This window comes from Dromiciops gliroides, chromosome 5 (genome assembly GCF_019393635.1).
Source record: "Dromiciops gliroides isolate mDroGli1 chromosome 5, mDroGli1.pri, whole genome shotgun sequence".
NCBI lineage: Eukaryota > Metazoa > Chordata > Mammalia > Microbiotheria > Microbiotheriidae > Dromiciops > Dromiciops gliroides.
The window spans coordinates 291,462,142-291,483,453 of record NC_057865.1 but is presented as its reverse complement, the minus strand read 5'-3'; the positions used below and the strand labels follow the sequence as shown (position 1 = coordinate 291,483,453).

The following is a 21,312-nucleotide window of genomic DNA, read 5'->3' as shown; positions in this document are numbered from 1 at the left end:
TGCCACATAGGAGGTGCTTAATAAATGCATAAGGACTGACTCAAACCTCTTGCCAATAGTAGGTGTCCTCAAAAATGTGGATCGCCTTTTACTGGTGGTCCCAGCCTCGTCCTCCTCTATAGGGGCCCTTACCACATTTCAGTCCTCCCTGTTTCAAATGCCAGGCCAGGGGCAGCTAGGTGGCGCAGTGGATAGAGCACCGGCCCTGGAGTCAGGAGGTACCTGGGTTCAAATCCGGCCTCAGACACTTAACACTTACTAGCTGTGTGACCCTGGGCAAGTCACTTAACCCCCAATTGCCTCACTAAAAAAAAAAAAAATTAACAAAATCAAATGCCAGGGCCAGGACTGCTGTGACAATCCATTTTTAACTAGGCCTCTGAACTCCTCCTCCGAGACAGTCAGGACAGCCAGCCCCCAGGAACAGTCTGGGCTGCTTCTAGAAACCCAGCATTGAGGTGGAAATCACCTGCCCTTGCTCAATCCTGGTGAGTCATCCTCTTCTCCCCAGCTGACAGACAGGCAGCCAGAGATGCAGATTACATCCTGAAGCCCGAAACAGACAGACCTTGGCTGGTTGGTATTCACTGTGGGGAGGGCCAGTCTGCCTGGCAACCAGCCAGTTCAGCCCCTCATCTTACTTACAGATGAGGAAAATGAGGCTCATTTATACTCTAGAGTTTTTTCTTCTTATTCTTATTTTTAAAGAACCCCATTTCTTCCTTTCCAGGACAGAGACCTAACTCACTGCTAAGAAAAATGTCGACAAAGAGAAGTCCTGTCAGGCCTCTCTCAATGAAGAAATAAGGCTCATTTGTAATGAACTAGAATGCGCATAGACTCTGCTGAAGAGCTTGAAGATATGATTCCTTTTTGGAGACATTAAACATTTATGTCACAATCTTTTTTTAAAAAAAATTTTCATTTTCATCAATAGCTTTTGAATTCCTAGCCCCTTCATTTGCAGGTGCATTCCCTCCTTCCTCCCCAATCCAGGGAGCCATCCCATGTGACCAAAATAAAAAGCAAGAGGGAGAAAAAGCCATATCAGCAAAATTTACCACACTAACCTAGTCTGAACACCTCACAGGCCCTCGACCTCTGGGAGGAAGAGACAATTATCCATTTTTCTCTCTTCTCTGTCACCCCCCTAATTCTCACTGACACTGTAAATATGTTTCTGACTCACAGGATATTTGGCCAGAAGGTGCTGGCTTCTTAGACTATAGTTCTGTAGACTCAAGACTAGATCATTACATCTAACCCCCTCATTTTACAGATGGGGGAAATTGAGGCATGGAGAAGTTGGAGGGACTTACCCTAAGTCACGTAGGTGAGAAGTAGAGAGTCTGGATTCAAACTAAAGCCTCCTAACCCCTGGCTCCAGCTCTCTCCACCATATTGGCTGGCAGCTCCAATCCTGTCCAAGCAACCAATGAACACCTATCAAGTGCCTACTGTGTGCTAAGTGCTGGGGATACAAAAAGAGGCAAAAGACAGCTTATATTTGGGACGGCTAGGTGGCACAGTGGATAGAACACCGGCCCTTGGAGTCAAGAGAACCTGAGCTCAAATCCAACCTCAAACACTTGACATGTACTAGCCGTTGTGACCCTAGGCAAGTCACTTAACCCCAATTGCCTCACCAAAAAAAAAAAAAAGCTTGTATTCTCAAGGAGCTCACACAAACTAATGGGGGAGACAGTAAATAGATAGGTATAAACTAACTATAGACAGGATAAAATGGGAAATAATAGAGAAGGCACTGGGATTAAGAGGGGTTAGGGAAGGCTTCCGGTGAAGGTGGGACTTTAGCTGGGACTTAAAGCTCAGTAGTCAGAGCAGAGGATAGTATTCTCAGGCCTGGGGGACGGCCAGAGAAACTTGGAGCCCAGGGATTGTTCTTGACCATCTAGGAGACAGGTCACTGGATTAAAGAGATGTGTTGGGAGTGAGGTACAAGAAGACTGGAAAGGAAGGAAGGGCTACCTCTAATTCAACAACCAACAGAGAATTTTGTGTCTGATCTCAGAGGCGATAGGAGCCACTGGAGTTTATTGCATAGGGAGGGGTGATAATTGTTGAGCGGACTCATGAACCTGAGTTCTACAATTTTATCTTGGAAGGGTTAGGGTGGGAGGGAAGCAAAGCTAAACTGGTGATAATAACTCTGACTCCCAATTAGGAAATGGGAAATAATGAGGTTCTATCTCAAGCTGCCTATTAAAGAAAAGAATTAATAAGCATGCCTCTTCAAGGTGCTGGGATTTAAAAGGAGGAAGGAATCTCAGAAATCATCCATACTATTCCCCCCATTCTACTGATGTGTTGGGAAGGTGACAGACTGGAGAGGGCAGCTGGGTGGTGTGCAGTGGATAGAGCCCCGAGACCTGAAGACAAGAAGACCTGAGTTCAAATCTGGTCTCAGACACTTACTAGTTTGTGACCCTGGGCAAGTCACTCACCCTGTTTGCCTCAGTTTCCTCATCTGTAAAATGAGCTAGAGCAGGAAATGGAAAACCACTCCAGTATCTCTGCCAAGAAAACCCCAAGAGAGGGTCATGAAGAGTGTGGAGAGAGAGAGATATTAGGAAAGGCTTCCTGTAGGAGGTGGTCTGTGGACTGAGTCTTGAAGGGAGACACAAGTTGAAGACATGAACAATAGCCTGAGCAAAGGCACGGTGATGGGAGATTGAATGTCTTGTTCAGAAAAGAAGGCAGCCAGTTTAGCTAAGAAGTACAGTAGGGAAATCATGTGAAACAGATCTGGGAAGATAGGCTGGAGTAGGTTTGTAAAGGACTTGAGTCCTGGACCTGGTTCCTTACTGACCACGTCATTGGACACATCGTTTCCTTCTCTGTAGAAGGAGGGATCACAGGATCAAGAATTCTGAGCCGGAAGGGGCCTCAGGGATACGTTTCCAGAGGAGGAAACTGAGACCCACCAAAGGGAAGTAACCAAGACAGAATTTGAACCCAGATCCTTTGAGCTCAGAACCAGCACTCGTAGGACTAGGTAGGCTCTGCTGTCCCCTCCAGCCCTCGGTGTAATAATCCTATGATTCAAAGCCCCATCCCCCCTGCCTCTTTTTCTGGGATTTCAGCTGTTAGGTCCAGCCCCAGCCTCCCCTTCTCTATGAAGTCTTCCTTGAGCCCCCCCCATTTCTGAGCCTTCCCCTTCCCCGTTCTACCTGTGGCTAGTTCCACATTGCCCTGGCATTTGATTACATATCCTGTATCATTTTTATTTCCTGTAGGTTTGTCTTAGAAACAGAGCGTCATCATGTGAGAGCCAGAGGAGACGAAAGAAATTTCCAGGTCAAGCAAGTCGGGCCATAGTAGGGGAGGGGGAAGAGAAAGGTTTCAGGTCTCTAAGGAAATACTGAACTTCAGTCACTCCCATGATATAAGTGTAGGAGAGGAATCACGACCAACAGTGCTGAAGGAGCTGGGTTCAAATCCTGTTTTGTCACTTAATGTCCTGTATGACCCTGGGCACTTCATTTCCTTTCTCTATTTCCTCATCTAAAAAGTGTAAATAACAACACCCTCCTTGACTACTTTGAAGAGTTTTCATGAGAATTAGCCCATTACTTGTAGGATATGAGGATATCCTGGAGAAGAGAGGACCAAGAATGGGCAGGGGAGTGGAAGTGCATGACACTTGAAGGGGTATGACAATTGTCTTTGAGGTTTCTGAAGGACTGGGATGAAGAAGAGGGCCAGTCGGCAAGGGGGGGAAGTGTCAAAGAGCCCTGTTTCAGCTCCACAATCAGGAAAAGCTTCCTAACAAGAGAATTGTCCCAGCCAAAGGTGGTGAGCTCCCCCATCCTTGGAGGTTTCCAAAGCAAGACTGGATGGATTATCCCTTGGCAGGGCATATTATAGTGGAGATTGCTTTCAGTTATGGGTTGGACAAGATGCTACTGAGATCCACTTTCCAGTTCTCACCTCCTGTGAAATAATGGATGTGAATCCGGGGGCGGCTAGGGGGCGCAGTGGATAGAGCACTGGCCCTGGAGTCAGGAGGACCTGAGTTCAGATCCGGCCTCAGACACTTAACACACGCTTACTAGCTGTGTGACCCTGGGCAAGTCACTTAACCCCAATTAACCCCCTCAGTAAAAAAAAAAATAATAATAATAATAAAAAAATAATGGATGTGAATCTGAGAGAGGACACACCGTGAGCAAGGAAACTTGGATTCCAGTCCCAAGTTCGGTCTCTGACTGGCTGCGTTACTTTGGATGAGTCAGTTGACCTCTCTGAGCTGTGCTTTCCTCATCTGGAGAATGAGGAGGCTGGGCTAGCTGACCTTTGGGGTCCCATTCAGGTCTCAGTCTGTAATCTAGGCTCTCATTAGCAGGCAAGTCCTGTTATCTCCCCTCCCCTTAAAGAAGCCTTACAAGACAGAGGAGACAGCAGTGGGCCCTGTGGGGATGCCTCTGTTCTGGCTCCTGCTGGTACATCTCCCCTGAGAGTTTGAGGCATCCTGCCCCTCCCTTCCTGGACCCAGAATGTTGAGCTGGAAGGCTGCTGGGGTCGGAGGTGGCCCAAGCCTGGTCAGCAACAGTTTCCCAGCTGTTTGCAGTTATGTTACATTGTTTCGGGTTCACTAGGGAGACATGATTAATTACCTGCTGTAGGGACCAGCCTACAATCCCCAGGGTGCCCCAGGCTCTGGGAAGAAGCTCAGAAAAAGCTCTGTTTGAAAGGGTGATTATTGATCCTACTCATACTGGACCAGGCTCTGAGAGTCCCTACCCTTCAGGAGATTACATTCTATGTGCACAGATAAAATCATGCTTGGAGAAGGAGAGGGCACTGACCAACCAGGAGGAGATCAGGGAGGGCTTCATGGAGGAGGGGGTCCTGGAGCTGGCCCATATAGCAGGAGATCTTCCCCGTTTTTGTGTCCCTGACCCCCCTGGGCAGTCAGTGGGAACCCCCTCTCAGAATCAGGTTTGCAAAGGCATCAACTAAAGCAGATAAAATTAGAAAGGAAACTAACAGCATTGGAATACAGTGATGAAAGTACTTTTTAGAGGAAAGTATCTGAACCTCAGGTTAAGAGAAGAGCCCCTGACTTACAGGAATTCTCAAAATCCTTTCATTGATTTCATAAGCATTTGTTAAGGATCTACCATGTGTCGAGGCACTGTGCTAGGCACCGAGGGGACAAAGGCAAAAAAGAAATAGTCCCTACAATCTGCTGGGAGGGCACAATGCCCACACACCCCCGTGACTAAATCAAAATATTTTAAGAGATGCCAAATCGTTTCAGTAGCTGGGGAGATCATCAGGAACTGAAGGAAGGTAAGATGAGGAAAGGCCTTGAGCAGGAGTTGGCTTCTGAATAAGCCTTGAAAGGGAGCAATGGATTCTAACCCATCAGTGGTGAGGGACTGTATGCCAGGCATGGAGAAGAGTTGGCATGGAGGTGGGGATGCTTTTACAGGGAGTAGCAAGGAGCTCATTTGGCTGGATAAGGGAGAGAAGTAACCTGGAAAGATGGACTGGATTGTAAAAGGTCTTACTCCTGGCTTGGTGGTTTGCTAGCCACTTGTGACAGGGGTGCATTTCAGGCACTAGAAATAACTTGTACAAATGTAAAGACGTAGGAGACAGATGGTCCAAGTTTCAGAAATCTTGAGTAGTCCAGTTTGGTTGGAAAGTACCACCTGTGAAGGACGAATGTGAGATGAGACTGGGTATAGGGGTGGGAGTCAGACTGCAGAGGGTCTTAGATGCCCACAGGTTAAACTTCTGAAAAGCAATGGGGAGCCAGTGAAGGTTTTTGATCAGGTGAGTGACATGAAATAATTAGGCAGATTATTTCAGCAGCAGTGGAGAAGATGGGGGTGGGGTGAGGAAGGGGAGATCCTGGACTTGAAATAAGGAGGAATTGCCATAGTTCAGGCAAAGGGTAGCCAGGGTCTAAACAAGGGATGGGGGCCATCTGGTTGGAGAGGGGACAGGTGCTGTGGAGGGAGGATGGACAAGACTCAGTTACTAGATCATGACGATGATAGCTAGCATCTATTACTGCTTTAAGGTTTGCAAAGCACTTTACAAAGTTATCTCAGTTGATCCTCACAATAGCCCTGGTTTTTTTAATCCCCATTTAAAATTTATTTATCCCCACATTTTATTATCCCTATTTTATAGATGAGGAAATGGAGGTTGAAGGAGATTTAAGTGACAAGCCCAGGGTCACACAGCTAGGAAGTATCTGAGGCAGGATTTGAACTCAGGCCTTCCTGACTAACCTTAATTCCCTTTCTGAGCCACAGTCTGGCACTCTGGGGGAAAGAACTTCAGAACCCAGCTCTCTCTCCTGAGGTCAGTTACCACACTGCCAAGATTAAATAGGACAGGGAGCATAAGCTCGATTGTGTGACCACACGAAGGGGGGCTGGAGTTCTGAGAAGGGGCCATGGGAAAAGGAAACTCTGCCTGGCTCAGAATGCCTGGGCCCCAAGCCTGGTGGTGACGGGGCTGGTGGGGCAGGGCTCTGGGCTAGCAGCCATTGACTGCTCTGTTCTACTTACAAGCCAAGGGAAGCTGGCCGTGGGCCAAACTCCCCCTGCCCCTTGGGCCTCCTTCTTTACCTGGTTTGTGCTGCTGGCCAGCTCTGGCTCTGCACCAGGATCAGGAGAGTGCCCTAGACCACCTGGGTTCTGCACTCCCTCCCTTCCCTGTTACTGTCAGGAGACTGGCCCAGCCTGCCAACATCGTCCCAAGCAGCTGCCCCAGGGGGATAAGGCAGAGAGAGAGTAGGGCAGGAACCTAGAGGCCAGGGCTGAAAGCCAGGGAGAAGTAGATGGGAGCTCAGCAGCTTCAGGAGACTAGAGGGAGGGCCCAGATCCCCAGCCTGGCCCCCAAGGGGGCTACTGGGAATAGATAGTGTAGATAAGACTATACTGGGGGTAGAAGGTGGGGGGGGAAGTGAGAGAAAAGAAGATACCCTCTTTGTCCTGCACAAAAATGTCATCACAGAACCTCTGAGCTGGGTGTGAGGGGCAGGAAATATCAGGGGCCTTATGGGCCAAAGTGTACCTGGAACAATAAACTCCTCCATGCTGTCCCTGACAAATGGTCTGCCTGGTGTAGTGGATGGAACCTGGGAAAGCTGGGAGTTCAAATCCTGACTCAGACACTTACTAGCTGTGTATGATCCTGGGCAAATCACTTAACCTCTGTCTGCCTCAGTTTCTCCAACTGCAAAACAAAGATATTAGTTATTCCCTCACTCAAAAGGCTATGGTGGGGGATAAATGAGATAAAGAATAGAAATCTCTCTGTGTCAGCTGTAGTCATTTTGTTTTTTTGTTTTTGGGGGGTTTTTTGTGAGGCAATTTGGGGTTAAGTGACTTGCCCAGGGTCACACAACTAGTAAATATACATGTTTGAGGCTGAATATGAACTCATGAAGAAGAGTCTTCCTGGTTCCAAGCCCAGTGCTCTATCCATTGCACCACTATCCTTAGGTTGTACATAGTAGGTCCTTAATAAAGGTGTGGAGATGGACCAAGAGTTTGGGATGGTGGGTGGTCAGCCGGAATCCACATGATACCAGCAGATGGAGAGGACAGACTTCCCAGGGTAGACTTAGGGAGGAATCACACCTACGCTCACACCCATGAGCTCCCGAGCCAAACACCAGAGTCCCTGGAGTCCTGGGAGACCCCAGCCAGTCTCAAGATGGAAGGGACCTCAGAAGCCATCTTGTCAAACTGATAGAGGGCGGGGCAGCTAGGTGGCGCAGTGGATAGAGCACCGGCCCTGGAGTCAGGAGACCTGAGTTCAAATCCAGCCTCAGACACTTGACACTTACTAGCTGTGTGACCCTGGGCAAGTCACTTAACCCCCATTGCGCCGCAAACAAAACAAAACAAACAAAAAAACCCAAACTGATGCCCAGAGAGGGGGAAATGACTTATCCACTGTCACTGAACCAGAGGATCACAGACCTGGGGCCAGAGGGGATGTCACAGAGGCTGTGTCGTCCCCTCCCTCATTTTATTTTTTTTATTTTGTTTTGTTTTGTTTGTTTGGTGAGGCAATTGGGGTTAAGTGACTTGCCTAGGGTCACAGCTAGTAAATGTTAAGTGTCTGAGGCCGGATTTGAACTCAGGTCCTCCTGACTCCAGGGCTGGTGCTCTATCCACTGCACCACCTAGCTGCCCCCCCTCCTCCATTTTATTTTATTTTATTTTATTTTTGGTGAGGCAATTGGGGTTAAGTGACTTGCCCAGGGTCACACAGCTAGTGTGTTAAGTGTCTGAAGCTGGATTTGAACTCAGGGCCTCCTGAATCCAGGGCCGGTGCTCTATCCACTGCGCCACCTAGCTGCCCCTCCCTCCCCCATTTTAAAGAAGAACCCAAGCCCCTGGGGAATGGAACAACTTGGCCAAAGTCCTGTAGGCAGAGTGACAAAGCCAACATTGAAACCTGAGTCTCCTCTAGCTCCCTGCTCCAAACAGTCTCTGGATAGATTCTAGATAATTCATTCTCTATGGCCTAGGTCACCAAGAGGAAGAGCCTGCTTGGGTTCCCTGGATTTTCTGTCTCTCCTCATCTGCTTCCTGCTCTTGCACATCACCGATGGTGCCTAGACTCAGAATCCTTCCTTCTAGCCTGGCCACCCTTGGAATGGACCCTGGGTCCTTGGAATGGACCCGTCAAGGCCTCTCCCTTCAGGACAATCATTCTCTGTCATTATCCAAGGGCTCTCTGGCTCAGTCACAGGGGACCCTCACACAGAGCCCCTAGGCCACCTTCCCACTCCTCTACCTCCTCTGAAAGCGATAGCAGCTCTTAGTGAAGTCACGGTCTTGAGTCAGCAGTGGTCTCAGAGGGCATCTGGACCAGCCCAACTGAAAGAACCAACCCCTCTATAAAGAGGTCTGTCTCTACAATCACTCAAGAAGGGGTCTCTCAGGCTTTGCCTGAAGATTTTCAGGGATAGGGAGCCCAATAGCTTCCCTTCTCCATCCCTGCCCATTCCACTCAGGAGTAGCCCAGATTATCAGAAAATTTTGACTGAAGCAGATCCACACTGACCTGGCAGCAATACCTTCTCATGGTTCCAGTTCTGCCCTTTGGGACAAAGAACAAATTGGAGCCCTCCCCCACAAAGAGCCCTTTGGGTGCTGACATTCGGTCAATTCCACAAGCACAGTCACAGATCCAGAATTGGAGGGACCTCGGAGGCCATTACAGAAGACTCTCCAGGAGTCACATAAATTGTCAGGAAGCCCATGCTGTCTACTCTCCCCAAAATAACTCCTCAACTTGCTGGGGCTCAGGCCTCCACACCCCTTCCTAGCAGTCTCCTCCCCATGCCCTCCCTCCCAGCTCCCCTTTACATATGGTCTTTGCCAGTAAGCTTCACTCCCACCCACCAGGATCAGAAGTCCTGGAGAAGAAAACATCCATAGGAGCCCTCCCCATACCCCTCAGGCAGCATCTACAGACTCCTACACCCTGGCTGGGATAGTCAGAGCTAGTGACCCCAGAGGGGGAGGCACCCTCTCACTCCTCCGCAGAGGGTGCCTCCCCCTCCACAGCCTCTCCCTCCCTCAAGCCAGCAGCCACCTGGGAGAGTACACCCTAGTCTGAAAAGCAGGGGCAGGCTAGGGCAGGACTTTGGGCACTGCCTTGGGACATCATTGGCCCATCATCCTGGTATCTGCTCCCAGAACTGAGTGCTCTAAGGGGCCCTGCAATGGGTCTAGATTGGGTTGTGCCCCATGGCACCTGAAGGGATGGGAAATGTCCTGGTGGATACTGCAGCAGAGGGGGTGTGGTGGTGGGTCTGGGCACCCCAGGGTGGGGAGGCTCTGAAGCCTACCTTAACTCAGTGTTCCCTTCCAAGTATCAGGAAATGGAGGTGCATGGATTGGAGATAAGAGGACACTTGAGGACATGGCAAAGCTGGCCATTGTGCCAGCCCTCTGCAGTAGGTGGACAGTGGGTCTAAACCTAGGGCTGTGGCCGCCCACTCTAGGTGAGGGGCAGAATTCACCCGGGATCATAGTGACAAATCTAGGCCAGAGCTGGAAGGTGCAGTGGAGGCCATCCAGCCCAATCTCTTCATTTTAAAGAGGGGGAAACTGAGACCCAGAGAAATGACTTGCCCAGGGTCACATCAATATTAAGTAGCAGGCCAAGATTTGCACCCACATTCAGTTTCCCATTGGCCTATACCATTCAGAAGGGGCAAAAAGTTCATTCATGCAACAGAGATTTGTTGTTTAGTGATTTCAGTCACAACCAACTCTCTGTGACCCCATTGGGGGTTTTCTTGGCAGAGATACTGGAGCAGTTTGCCATTTCCTTCTCCAGCCCATTTTATAGAGGAGGAAACTGAAGCAAGCAGGGTGAAGTGACTTGTCCAGGGTCACACAGCTAGCATGTATCTGAGGCTGGATTTGAACTCACGAAGATGAGTCTTCCTGATTCCAAGCTCAGTGCTCTTTCTATGGTGTCACTTAGCTGCCCTAAGTATTAACTAAACGACAAATGTTTTCTAAACATCTCTTGTATGCCAGGCACTCTGCTGGTGCAAGGGATAAAAAGACAAAGATGAGGGGCAGCTAGGTGGTGCAGTGGATAGAGCACTGGCCCTGGAGTCAGGAGGACCTGAGTTCAAATCCGGCCTCAGACACTTGACACTTACTAGCTGTGTGACCCTGGGCAAGTCACTTAACCCCAACTGCCTCACCAAAAAATGAAAACAAAACAAAAATACAAACATGAAATAGTCCTGCCCTCAGAAGGCACCCATTCTATGGGAAGAAACAACATGTACATAGAAGATGAAATGCAGTTTCAGCTGCTTTCGTCTTCATGGATGATATAACAAATTGTTCTCATCCACCCATTCCTCCCAGGGAAGTCTCCACATACTTGGGGTAGATGTCACCTAACTCACTGATGGGTTTGAGGTCTCTCAATTACCCTCAACCTGGTTTAGCCCATGGGTTGTGGCCACTGTACATGCTACAGCTTCTTTGAATCACGGGTGAGAGTTGGGGGACAGGTGGGCACCAAAGGTAGATGAGCAAGCCTTCCACCAGAGGTGGTGGTCCTCCCTGAACACTCCATACACTCCTTTTTATGGTGGTAAAGAACAAGAAATAGAGAGGGTGCCCATCAATTAGGGGATGAATAAATAAATTATGCCATACGAATGTAATGTTGTATTAGAAGAAAGGACAAAAGGAACAGTTTCAGAGAAACCTGAGAAGACCTGTATGAACTGAAGCAGAGGGAAGTGAGCAGGACCAGGAGAGCAGTTCATACAATGACAAAACACATTGAAAAGACAATTTTGAAAGACTCAGGAACTGTGATCAACACAATCACCAACCCCAATCCCAGAGGACTCACGATGAAACATGCTGCCCACCTCCTGATGGAGAATCAATAGACTCACGAGGCAGAATCAGAGGGGTTTTGGACATGGCCAAGTGGGAACTTGTTTTGCTGTCACAAAAGTTTTCTTTTTCTTTTCTTTCCTTTTTTCCCCTCCAATGGGAGAGACAGATGAGAGGGGAAGAAAACAATTTTGTACATTGAGAAAAAATTTAAATTTAAAATTTAAAAAGTACACAGTGCTTTATGATGTATAAAAAGCAATTTCCTCACACTGACCCTGCTGAGGTTTTTTTGGTTTTTTGGGGTTTTTTTGGTGGGGCAATGAGGGTTAAGTGATTTGCCCAGGGTCACAGTGTCTGAGGCCCAGATTTGAATTCAGGTCCTCCTGAATCCAGGGCCAGTGCTTTATCCACTGAACCATGTAGCTGTACCACCTAGCTACACCCCCTGCTGAGTTTTAACCCCCCCCCCATTTTACAGATGGAGAAACCGAGGCTCCCAGAACCAAAACGCTTTGCCTAAGGCTACACAGCTAGTGGCAGGTCACTGACATTCCATCTCTGAGCCTTGGGTTCCAATCCTGGCTTTGCCACATACTAACTATATGACCCTGAGCAACTTATTTAGCCTCTCTCGGCCTCAGTTTCCCCATTTACAAAATGAAGAGTCCTCCCAGCTAGGAGCCTTTAAGGTTCCACGCTAGGCTTATAGAACCTTAGAACCCAGGTGTGGATGACTGTTTCCAGTTGCTTTGTTCCATTTCACTGGCCTTGTAAAGAGTTTACCAGCCCATGCTTTTTAACCAGTCTGGCTTCCTTGTGGTGGCAGTGGCATAATGGAAAGAACAGGGAATCTGACAAGGGGCTGAGTTTTAGCATACACGTACTCCACTTCCTGGGGCTTTTTTTTTTGGCTTGGCAATGGGGGTTAAGTGACTTGCCCAAGGTCACACAGCTAGTAAGTGTTGAGTGTCTGAGACCGGATTTGAACTCAAGCCCTCCTGACTCTAGGGCCGGTGCTCTATCCACTGCGCCACCTCGTTGCCCCTTCCTGGGGCTTTTTAAGCCACAAAGAGGTTGGGATTAAACCTCTGATTTCACCGGCACAGGGAACTCCCAGATGACAGACACTTCCTCTAGCAAAGCGCCTCTCTGAAATGTGCAGACTTAGGGAGCTGCCTGCAGTGGTGGGAGATGAAGGCACTTGCCAGAGGTCACCCAGGCAGGCCCGGCAGGTTTTCCCCGCTGGCTCTGAGGCCGGCTCCCTGTCCACTACTTGAGGCTCCCTTTCTCTTTTTAACCATAAAGCTCTTTAAAGTCATGAGTCATCCCAGCCCACAGTCAGGTGAACCATTTATAACTACCTCTTCCCCTCATCTCCCCAGCCAGCCCTACCTAAGCCCAAGGCTCCCTTCAGAAAATACCCCATCAGCACTGGGGTTGGGGAGGAGCCCAGATCTAGAGCTGGGAGGGGCTGAAGAGGCCATCTCTTCCAACTCCCTTATTTTACAAATGGGGAAACTGAGACCCAGGGAGAATCTCCTATCCTGAGCTGGAAGGGGCCCCAGAAACCATCTGGTCCAACCCCTCATCTTAGAAAAGGAAACTGAGGCCTAGAGAGGTTCATCAGCTTGCCCAGCCACTAAATATCTGAGACAGGAATCACACCAAGGTCTTCCCATTTCCAAGCCCAACACTCTATCACCACCAGAGAGCAGAAGAAACTCAGGGGGGGAGGCAGTATTTAGACTCATTGGGGCCTGCAACAGCCAGCCACCTTCAATTCAGGCTTTGGGTTGGGGACTCTCCCAGCTCAAAAAATGACCAATGACTGCCAAAGTGAGCAGAGAACTCTTTGGTAACTTGTGTTGGGTTAAATGAATACAGAATCCTAGAGTGGGAAAATACCTTGGAGTTCATTTAGCCCAAATCTGACCCAAAACCCCTCTGCAACAACCCACAAATTGTCATGTAGACACTCTGCTTGAATCACTCCAGTGACAAGAAGCTCACTACCTAACAAAGCAGCCCATGGAGTGGTGTGTGTGTGTGTGTGTGTGTGTGTGTGTGTGTGTGTGTGTGTGTATGTATGGGGGAAGACAGCTCTGCTTGTTAGAAAATTCCTTTTATTAAGCCCCCGAATCTTCCTCCCCGTAATTTTCACTTGTAATTGTTCATCCTCTGGGGTCAAATGGAACAAGTCTAATCTCTCTTTTATATGAGAACCCTTCAGATATTTGAAGATGAAAAGCACATCTCCTCACTAATTTCTCTCTTTTCCACACTAGCCATTTCTGCTCCCTTTGGTCATTCTTCAGAGAGTGTAATTTCAAGTCCTCCCCATTATCCTTGTCATCCTTTCTCAGATCACCAACGTACTCCTTTAAATGTAGCTCCTAGAATTGATTACAACACTCCAGATATAATCTGGCTGGGGCCGGGTCCAGTGGGACAATCACTTCCTTATTTTTCCTATCTATGTGATCTTAGGTAAAGCCATTTAACATTAGGTTGCTGAGTCAGAAGGAACACCTGGGCCCAGAGTCAGGAAGGCCTGGGTTCCATCCAATCTGACCTCAGTTCCCTCATCTGTAAAATGAGGGGGTTGTACCCAATGACTTTTAGCTCTAAAATCATGATGCTTCTTTGTGAGAATACTTGCACGGCTTCGTCGGGTTGCTATGAGGATGAATACGTATAAATCATTTTAGGAATTATAAATCATGAAAAGGTGGTGTGGAAGGGGAAAAGGAGAAGAGACTAGTTTAATTTATTATGATATATTCATGAAGCCCAGGGTCCCATTCAATGTCTGGCTAGCCACACAACACTGCTAAACTCTTTTTCACGTCAACTGCTTTCTAGATACATTTTCCCCAAGTGCAGGACTTTACACTGATTCATCAAAAAAAAAAAAACAACCCAAAACCCCCTCCCAAACCCCAATCTTACTGACTTCCTGAAACCTTTGGTAGAGGAAGAGACGGTGGGTTAATCCAGATGCGTCTTCTCATTAAGCTCCCAACCTATCTCATCTATTCTCACCTTAAAATCCCTGACTCTGTGCAAGCTTATGATGATGATTATAAAGGGGAAAGGGGTGCCTTTCCACACTCCCTCACCTACCCTACCCACCCTTATGTCAGGGTCTAGCTCAAAACTCACCTCCTGCCTTACCTCTGGGAAAAGGGTGATGAATGGTCTTCTTTACCAGTGGGGGTGGGTAGTTATGGAGAAGAAGAAGGATTTAGTAATAAATAGCTGCTTAGGGACAGCTAGGTGGCATGGTAGATAAAGCACTGGCCCTGAAGTTGAGAGGATAAGTTCAAATCTCATGTCAGACACTAGCTGTGTGACCCTGGGCAAGTCACTTAACCCCGATTGCCTTAAACATCTGGGGCCATCTATAGTCATCTTGATCTATATCTTGCCATTGGAGCCAGACGGCTCTGGAGGAGAAAGTAAGGTTGGTGACCTTGCACAGCCCTCCCTCACTCAAATCCAATTCAGGGCAAGTCTTGGCATCACCTTCTGATGTCATGGTCTTCTTTGAGAATGAAGGAAAAGGGGCAGCTAGGTGGCACAGTGGATAAAGCACTGGCCCTGGATTCAGGAGGACCTGAGTTCAAATCTGACCTCAGACACTTGACACTTATTAGCTGTGTGACCCTGGGCAAGTCACTTAACCCTCATTGCCTCACACAAAAACAAACAAAAAAACCCTCACTGCCCCCCCCCAAAAGAGAGAATGAAGGACAAACAACAATAAGGCCTCAAACCTTCCATTCCACTGCTAGTTCTATCAATGCACCATCCCTCCCCTCACCTTTCACCACAGCTGCTGAAGATACTCTCCACCTGGCAAAAGTGGATGAAGCAATGCTGAACACCCCCCCACCCCCACACACACACTTCAGCCCTTCCATAGCCTGAACAATAAGGTCAAGCAACTTCTTTCCTCTGAAAAGGAAGAAGGAAGAGTTCAGCTGAATAAGCCCAGAAGGGTGGGGAGCCCCAGAGGCAGGAAAGGCAGAGTGGGTTGGCTCTAGGCTGGGAGATTAGGTGCCAGAGGAAGCATTGAACCCATGTTGAATTGATTTGGTGATGGAGAGGACCCTAGGGATCATTCCAGTCCAGTTCTTTCATTTTACAGATGAGGGCACTGAAGTCAAGAAAAGGGAAGTGACTTACCCAGGGTCATCCCTCTGGTAAGTATCAAGCCCAGGATTGGCACCCAGATCCTCTGAGTTCTTGTCTGGTCTACTGCTCTTGCCCCTCATGTCACAGTTTGTATCCCAATCTCCTGCACATGGTAGAGACCCAAACATTTCTTGATGACATGGATGGCTCCCTAACTGGAGATGAGTTGTGTTTTTATTATTCTTTTTTTGTATTATCATTTTAAAAATAGAGTTGATTTTTTTGTTTGTTTGTTTGGTGGGGCAATGAGGGTTATGTGACTTGCCCAAGGTCACACAGCTAGTATGTGTCAAGTGTCTCAGGTCGGATTTGAATTCAGGTCCTCCTGAATTCAGGGCCGGTGTTTTATTCACTGTGCCACCTAGCCGCCCCTTTAACTGTGTTTTTAACTAAAATCATAGAGGAGTTCTGTGATCTCCTCCTTCCTCAAAAATTGGCCTGCCTATCCTGGCATTGGTATTGAATTGAATGGAACCCCCCCATCCCCACAACCTGGTACCATTTTCTCACAGCACCCTGTACCTGACTCAAGGCATGGTAAATACTCAGTCCATGAGGACCAGACCCACCTAACTCAAGGCCAGCTCTGGATCAATATCATCCTCTGTCCTTGCCCCAGGAGAGCTTCCTAGAACCCTCCACCCTCATCAAAATACATAGGGGGAAAATCAAATCGGCCAGTCATCAAGTATTTCTGCAGAGTTGTTTTCAGAAACTGAAAGGCCTGGCTCACAGTAGGGCCTCTAACATATCCTGGCTGTGGGAGCCAGGCAGCTCTCTCTAAGTGACTCCCCAAGACCATAAGCTGCATTGGGAGAGGAAGCTTCTCTATGTGAAAGTTCTTTTCCCCAGTGCAATCCCATCACCTCTCTGCTAGGCACAAAGACAAAAGTGAATCCATCCTTGCTCTCAAGAAGCTTACTGTATGGGGGAGACAGCACGCACGTGTACAGGCTGGACCTAAATTCACAAGGTTCTAATAACTTTTGAAAATTATTTTGACTTTATTTTTGCCATTTACGAGATTTGATTTTCACATTCAATGTAAAATCATTTCCTACATATACTGCAGATGATGCTATGGTATTGTAAATGAAAAACAAACAAGAAAGAACTTATTAAATATTGAAACCCCTTTGTGACTTTTAGCCCACCCTTCCACATACAAGGTCATGGGGGGAAGGAATAAAGGCTCGATGTAGAGATCACTCTGGAAGGAAGCGAGGCATTCTCAGAGGCAAAGGGGACTAGGGAGTGCATTCCAAACATGGAGGCTGGCCTGGGAAAGGCAGAGAGTTGGTTGTGAGGAACCACAAGAAGGGAGACTGATTGCAGTACATGAGGAAGGGAGGAATTTGTAAGAAGGCTGGAGTCAGGGCTTCAAATGTGAAGTTTATATTTGATTAGAGAGGTAATAGGGAACCACAGGAGTTTATAGAGTAAGGGAGGGACATGTAAGACTTTTGCTTGGAAAAGACACTTTTGCAGACAAGTGGACGATGGAAAGGCATGCCGGATTTGGGAGAGAGGGGAACGCCAGGGTTCCAACGCCGAGTTTCCTAATCTATAAGGGGGTCAGAGTCAATGATCTCTAAAGTTCTTTCCACCTCTGAGTGTGTGTCTTTGTCTATGTGTATATGAGGCAGGGGTGGGGGATGGACACAACTCTATAAAAGGAAGGTTCAGAGAAACTGTCTGGACAGTGAAGGGTTAACATTTCCATCTAGGATCTCCAGACCAGCTCTCCACCCCCACCAGAATCCATCCGGCAAAGTCCATCCTGGTCAGGTGGCCGTCGTAACAAAGCCAGAGCCCACCCCTTTTCCCCTAGAGAGGAAACAAAGCTATTCCCACAAAGAGCCCCACCTCCCTGAACCCAAGCACACTTTACCCAAAGGGCCTCTCCCCTTGACCTGGGCCAGCAAAGTTTGATTCTCAGGAAAGCAAGTCTAAGTCCAAAGGTCACTGGGCAGGGAAGGGGATCCCTGTTTTGTGGGTGAGGGCATAAAATCTGTAACCTCAAGGGGAGTTTTGCAAAAGTAGCCCTTCCCCTCACCCCCAGCAGCCCATTAACCCTAGGGGTATCGACCAGAAGAGCCTCTCCCTTCACACTACAGGCTAAGGTGCTCAGCAGCTCGGCCCCTTCCCCCACAACTGGCTTCCTAGCCCATCCTCAGCTTGGCCTCAGGGTACAGTGGCTTGGGGGTGGGGCCTTAACTGCAAAACACACCTTGAGAGGTGTGGCTAGTCAACCAAACCTGTGAGGCCAGAGAAGTGGGGGGAAGGGAGAAAAGCAAAATAACTTTCAGTTCGGCAGTTTTAGGGCCAAGCACTTGGATCATTAGGGTCCTGTGATTTAGGGAGTGCAAATTTTTTTTCATTACAGATGAAGAAACTGAGGCTCAGTGAGGCACAGTGAGCTTCTGATGGCCACCTGGTCCTGGCAGGTGCCCAAGCCCGGTGAGCAGAGATGGCACAAGAAGTAGACAACTCCATTCCACTCCAGAGTCACAGGGGAAGTCAATACTGGGGGGAGGAGGGGGAAAACGAAAGGAAGGGGGAAGAGAGAAGGGAGGGGCAGTTGCCTTCAGAGTCAGAATCCAATGTTCATTGCTTGGTGTGCAAAGAGCCGGGCCAGGAGATTCAAAGGACCTGAGTTCAAACCCTCCTTCTGATTATTGTTCTGAGATTCTGGACAAGTCATTTTACCTCTGTGGGCCTCAGTTTCCTCATGCGTAAAAGAGGCTTGGAGCAGATGCCCCGAGGTTTCTGCCAGCACATGATCCTATGAGATTCACCACCTGTGTGGTACTTGCCTATCATTCTATGCTCAGATGACCTCAGGTTTCTTCCAGTCTAAGAATTAGGGATCCAACAAGCAGGAGGAATTAAAGAAATCGCGAGCTCGGCAAGAGGACAGGGATCTGGGGGCCCAGAAGCGCATTAGACTCTGCTCTGCTACCTGTTGACTGAGCAAGCACCGGCAAATCACTTCTCTCTTTGGCCTCAGCCGCTGGGCTAGACTAGAGGACCTCCAGGACCCAGGAGGGGCCTAGCTTCTCAGGCCTCTCACCCGGCTGACTTACAGACCCGAAGTCTTGCCCTGGGAGGGGAGGAGGGTTCGCGGGGTCGGCGCTCTCAGCGGCCGAGCGGACGCACGAGGGAGGAAGGAGCCCCTACCTTCTGGGCCTGTTGGATCATCGTCCTGACCACCTCCTTGAGGTGGGGTGCCTTCTCCTCCTTGGGAGGGTGGGTGTACAGGGTGACGCGATTGACGCCCCGGTAGTAGCTGTTGTCCGTCCAGCCCAGGTCCAACGGAGGCACCTCGGTGTCCGAACGGTCAGGCCAATAGGCCAGCGAGGGTGAAGGCTCGGCGGGGGCGGGAGCCTGGCCCTTGGCCTTGGCCTTGCTCTTGCCTGGGGCCGGCGCCTGCACCTCATAGGGTCGCCAGTCGGCCCGGAGCGCCTGGCGCTCGGGTCCGGAGAGAAAGTCGCGCAGCTGCTCCTTGGTCACCGCGTCCTGGTAGGCCCGGTCCCCGGAGGTGAGCAGCGCCTCTAGGGCGGCCCGCCGCCGCTCGCAGTAGTAGAAGGCAGCCTGCGCCTCCGTCACCTTCTCGTTCACGTGCGTCTCGTCCAGGCAGCCCAGCTGAGACTCGGCCATGACGGCCAGCGGCTGGGGCGCAGGAGCTGGAGCGCCTCTGGCCACCACCGCACCTGGGCGCCCACTGCGGGGCGGGGCCCGAGACTCACCTGGCGGGAGCTCCGCCCCCCGGCCGGGCGCAGGCCAATCCGCACCGGGCAGCTTCGGGCGCAGCCCGCTGACAACCAGCCGAACTGCCCCTTCTTTGCGCCGCGCAGCCTGGTGCGCCCAGGGGTGCGGAACGCGGAGCGCTGCCCGGGCAAGGGTGAGGAGGAGAGCTTTGCGGGAAAGGGAGGTGGCCTACCCCGCTCCAGCCAGCTCCCCTCCTGGGGGAATCCCCAGTGTTTCTCAGGAAAGGGGCGAAAATGTGCTCAGGCGAGGCTAGACCCATTTTATGGAATGCTGGAGTGCGGATTCTAGATCGCCTCCTTCCACCTCTGACCTTTCGTGATTCTGACTGGGGGCAAGCCACTCCCATGAGTCTCAGTTTCCTGTTTCTAAATGGGGGGGAAGGGAGGAAGATTAATTCATTCCTACGGACCCCTTGGTTCGGTGACACTTCATTCAACCAACATTTATTAAACAAATTCCGTCTGTTGAGAAGCCTCCGCTGGAAGAGATACATAAAGTGGAAATGAAACATCATCCCTCCTCTCATAAACTTACAGTGGCCTAATAAGAGAATAAGACGCGTGTAACCCCAATACGGAACACACATTCGGTTTCTTTCTTTCCATTGTCAGATACGTAGGCCTAGGCAGAAGGGAAAGGATGGGCTGAGTGGGTTTTGTTTTTTTTTTTTTTTGCAGGGCAATGAGGGTTAAGTGACTTGCCCAGGGTCACACAGCTAGTTAAGTGTCATGTGTCTGAGGCTGGATTTGAACTCCGGTACTCCTGAATCCAAGGCCAGTGCTTTATCCACTACGCCACCTAGCTGCCCCCTGAGTGGGGTTTTTGAGATATTTTTTGTTTGTTTTTGTGGGGCAGTGAGGGTTAAGTGACTCGCCCAGGGTCACACAGCTAGTGTCAAATGTCTGAGGCTGGATTTGAATTCAGGTCTTCCTGAATCCAGGGCCAGTGCTTTGTCCATCTAGTGGGGTTTTTACCAGGAAGAAAGGTTGTTCTGGTGGTTGTGTTGGCTTTTCTGCACACAGAACCACACCCTCAGGATACTTTAGGTCTTTCCAGCACCACACCAACATGTAGGCAGACACCTCAGAGCAGATAAAAGGTTGATACCAACCTGGCTTTTGTTCCTCCAGTTTTCCTCCAGTTGTTTCCCTCAAGTAGTCCCTGTTGAAGTCAATCAATAAGTTTTATTAAAGCCCCTACCATGAGCCAGACAGGAGACAGCTAGGTCTAGCCTGGTGTCAGAAAGACTCATCTCCCGGAATTCAAATTTGCCCTCAGACACTAGCCGTGTGACCCTGGGCAAGTCACTTCACCCTGTTTGCTCCAGTTTCCCCATCTATAAAATGAGCACAAGAAGGAAATGGCAAACCACCGCAGTATCTTTGCCAAGAAAACCCCAAATGGGGTCACAAAGTCAGACACAAGTGAAAACAACAACAAAAATGAGCCAGACACTGACCATAGTCCCTCAAATAGTCTAACTTGACAATTTCTTCATTCTGCCTGAGCCACACCCAGGGATGATCATCCCCTTGTTTTTGCCATCATTCATAAGTGTCCACTTCCTTATTTAAGAACTCTGAATTTTCCTTATCCACCAATCGTCTTTCATCTTTCTAACTCTCCTCATGCCTTACTTTTGTTCTCATTGTGACCTGCAATGTCAACATAAGTCAGTATTTTACCTCTGGTCTGTATATACTCTCCTCTCTTCCGAGTCTTGACCCTTTGGTGAATTGGGTCAACTCTACCCTCTTCTTTACTGTTTGAAGATTCCCTCATCATTCCTGCCTTCATGCCATCTCTCCCATTTGTCCTCTACTCTCACAGCTGGACTATTGAAATAGCTTTCTACCTGGAGCCTTCTGCTTCATCCCTCTCCATTCAAAAGCCACCCCCCCCAGCTGCTGAAGTGTAGATCTGACAGTGTCATCAACCCCCCCCCCCCACTGCCCAC

The 21,312-nt window shown here is 49.2% G+C and overlaps 1 protein-coding gene across 1 annotated transcript in view; it reads right to left on the bottom strand.

The window, feature by feature from the left end:
• FAM83F (family with sequence similarity 83 member F) overlaps window positions 1-19,244 on the bottom strand; it is a 37,536-nt gene extending 18,292 nt beyond the window's left edge. The window contains exon 1 of the mRNA XM_043968511.1: window positions 18,765-19,244. Coding sequence (XP_043824446.1) covers window positions 18,765-19,244 — 480 coding nt within the window. The remainder of the gene's footprint in view (window positions 1-18,764) is intronic.
• Window positions 19,245-21,312: the final 2,068 nt, after the last annotated feature.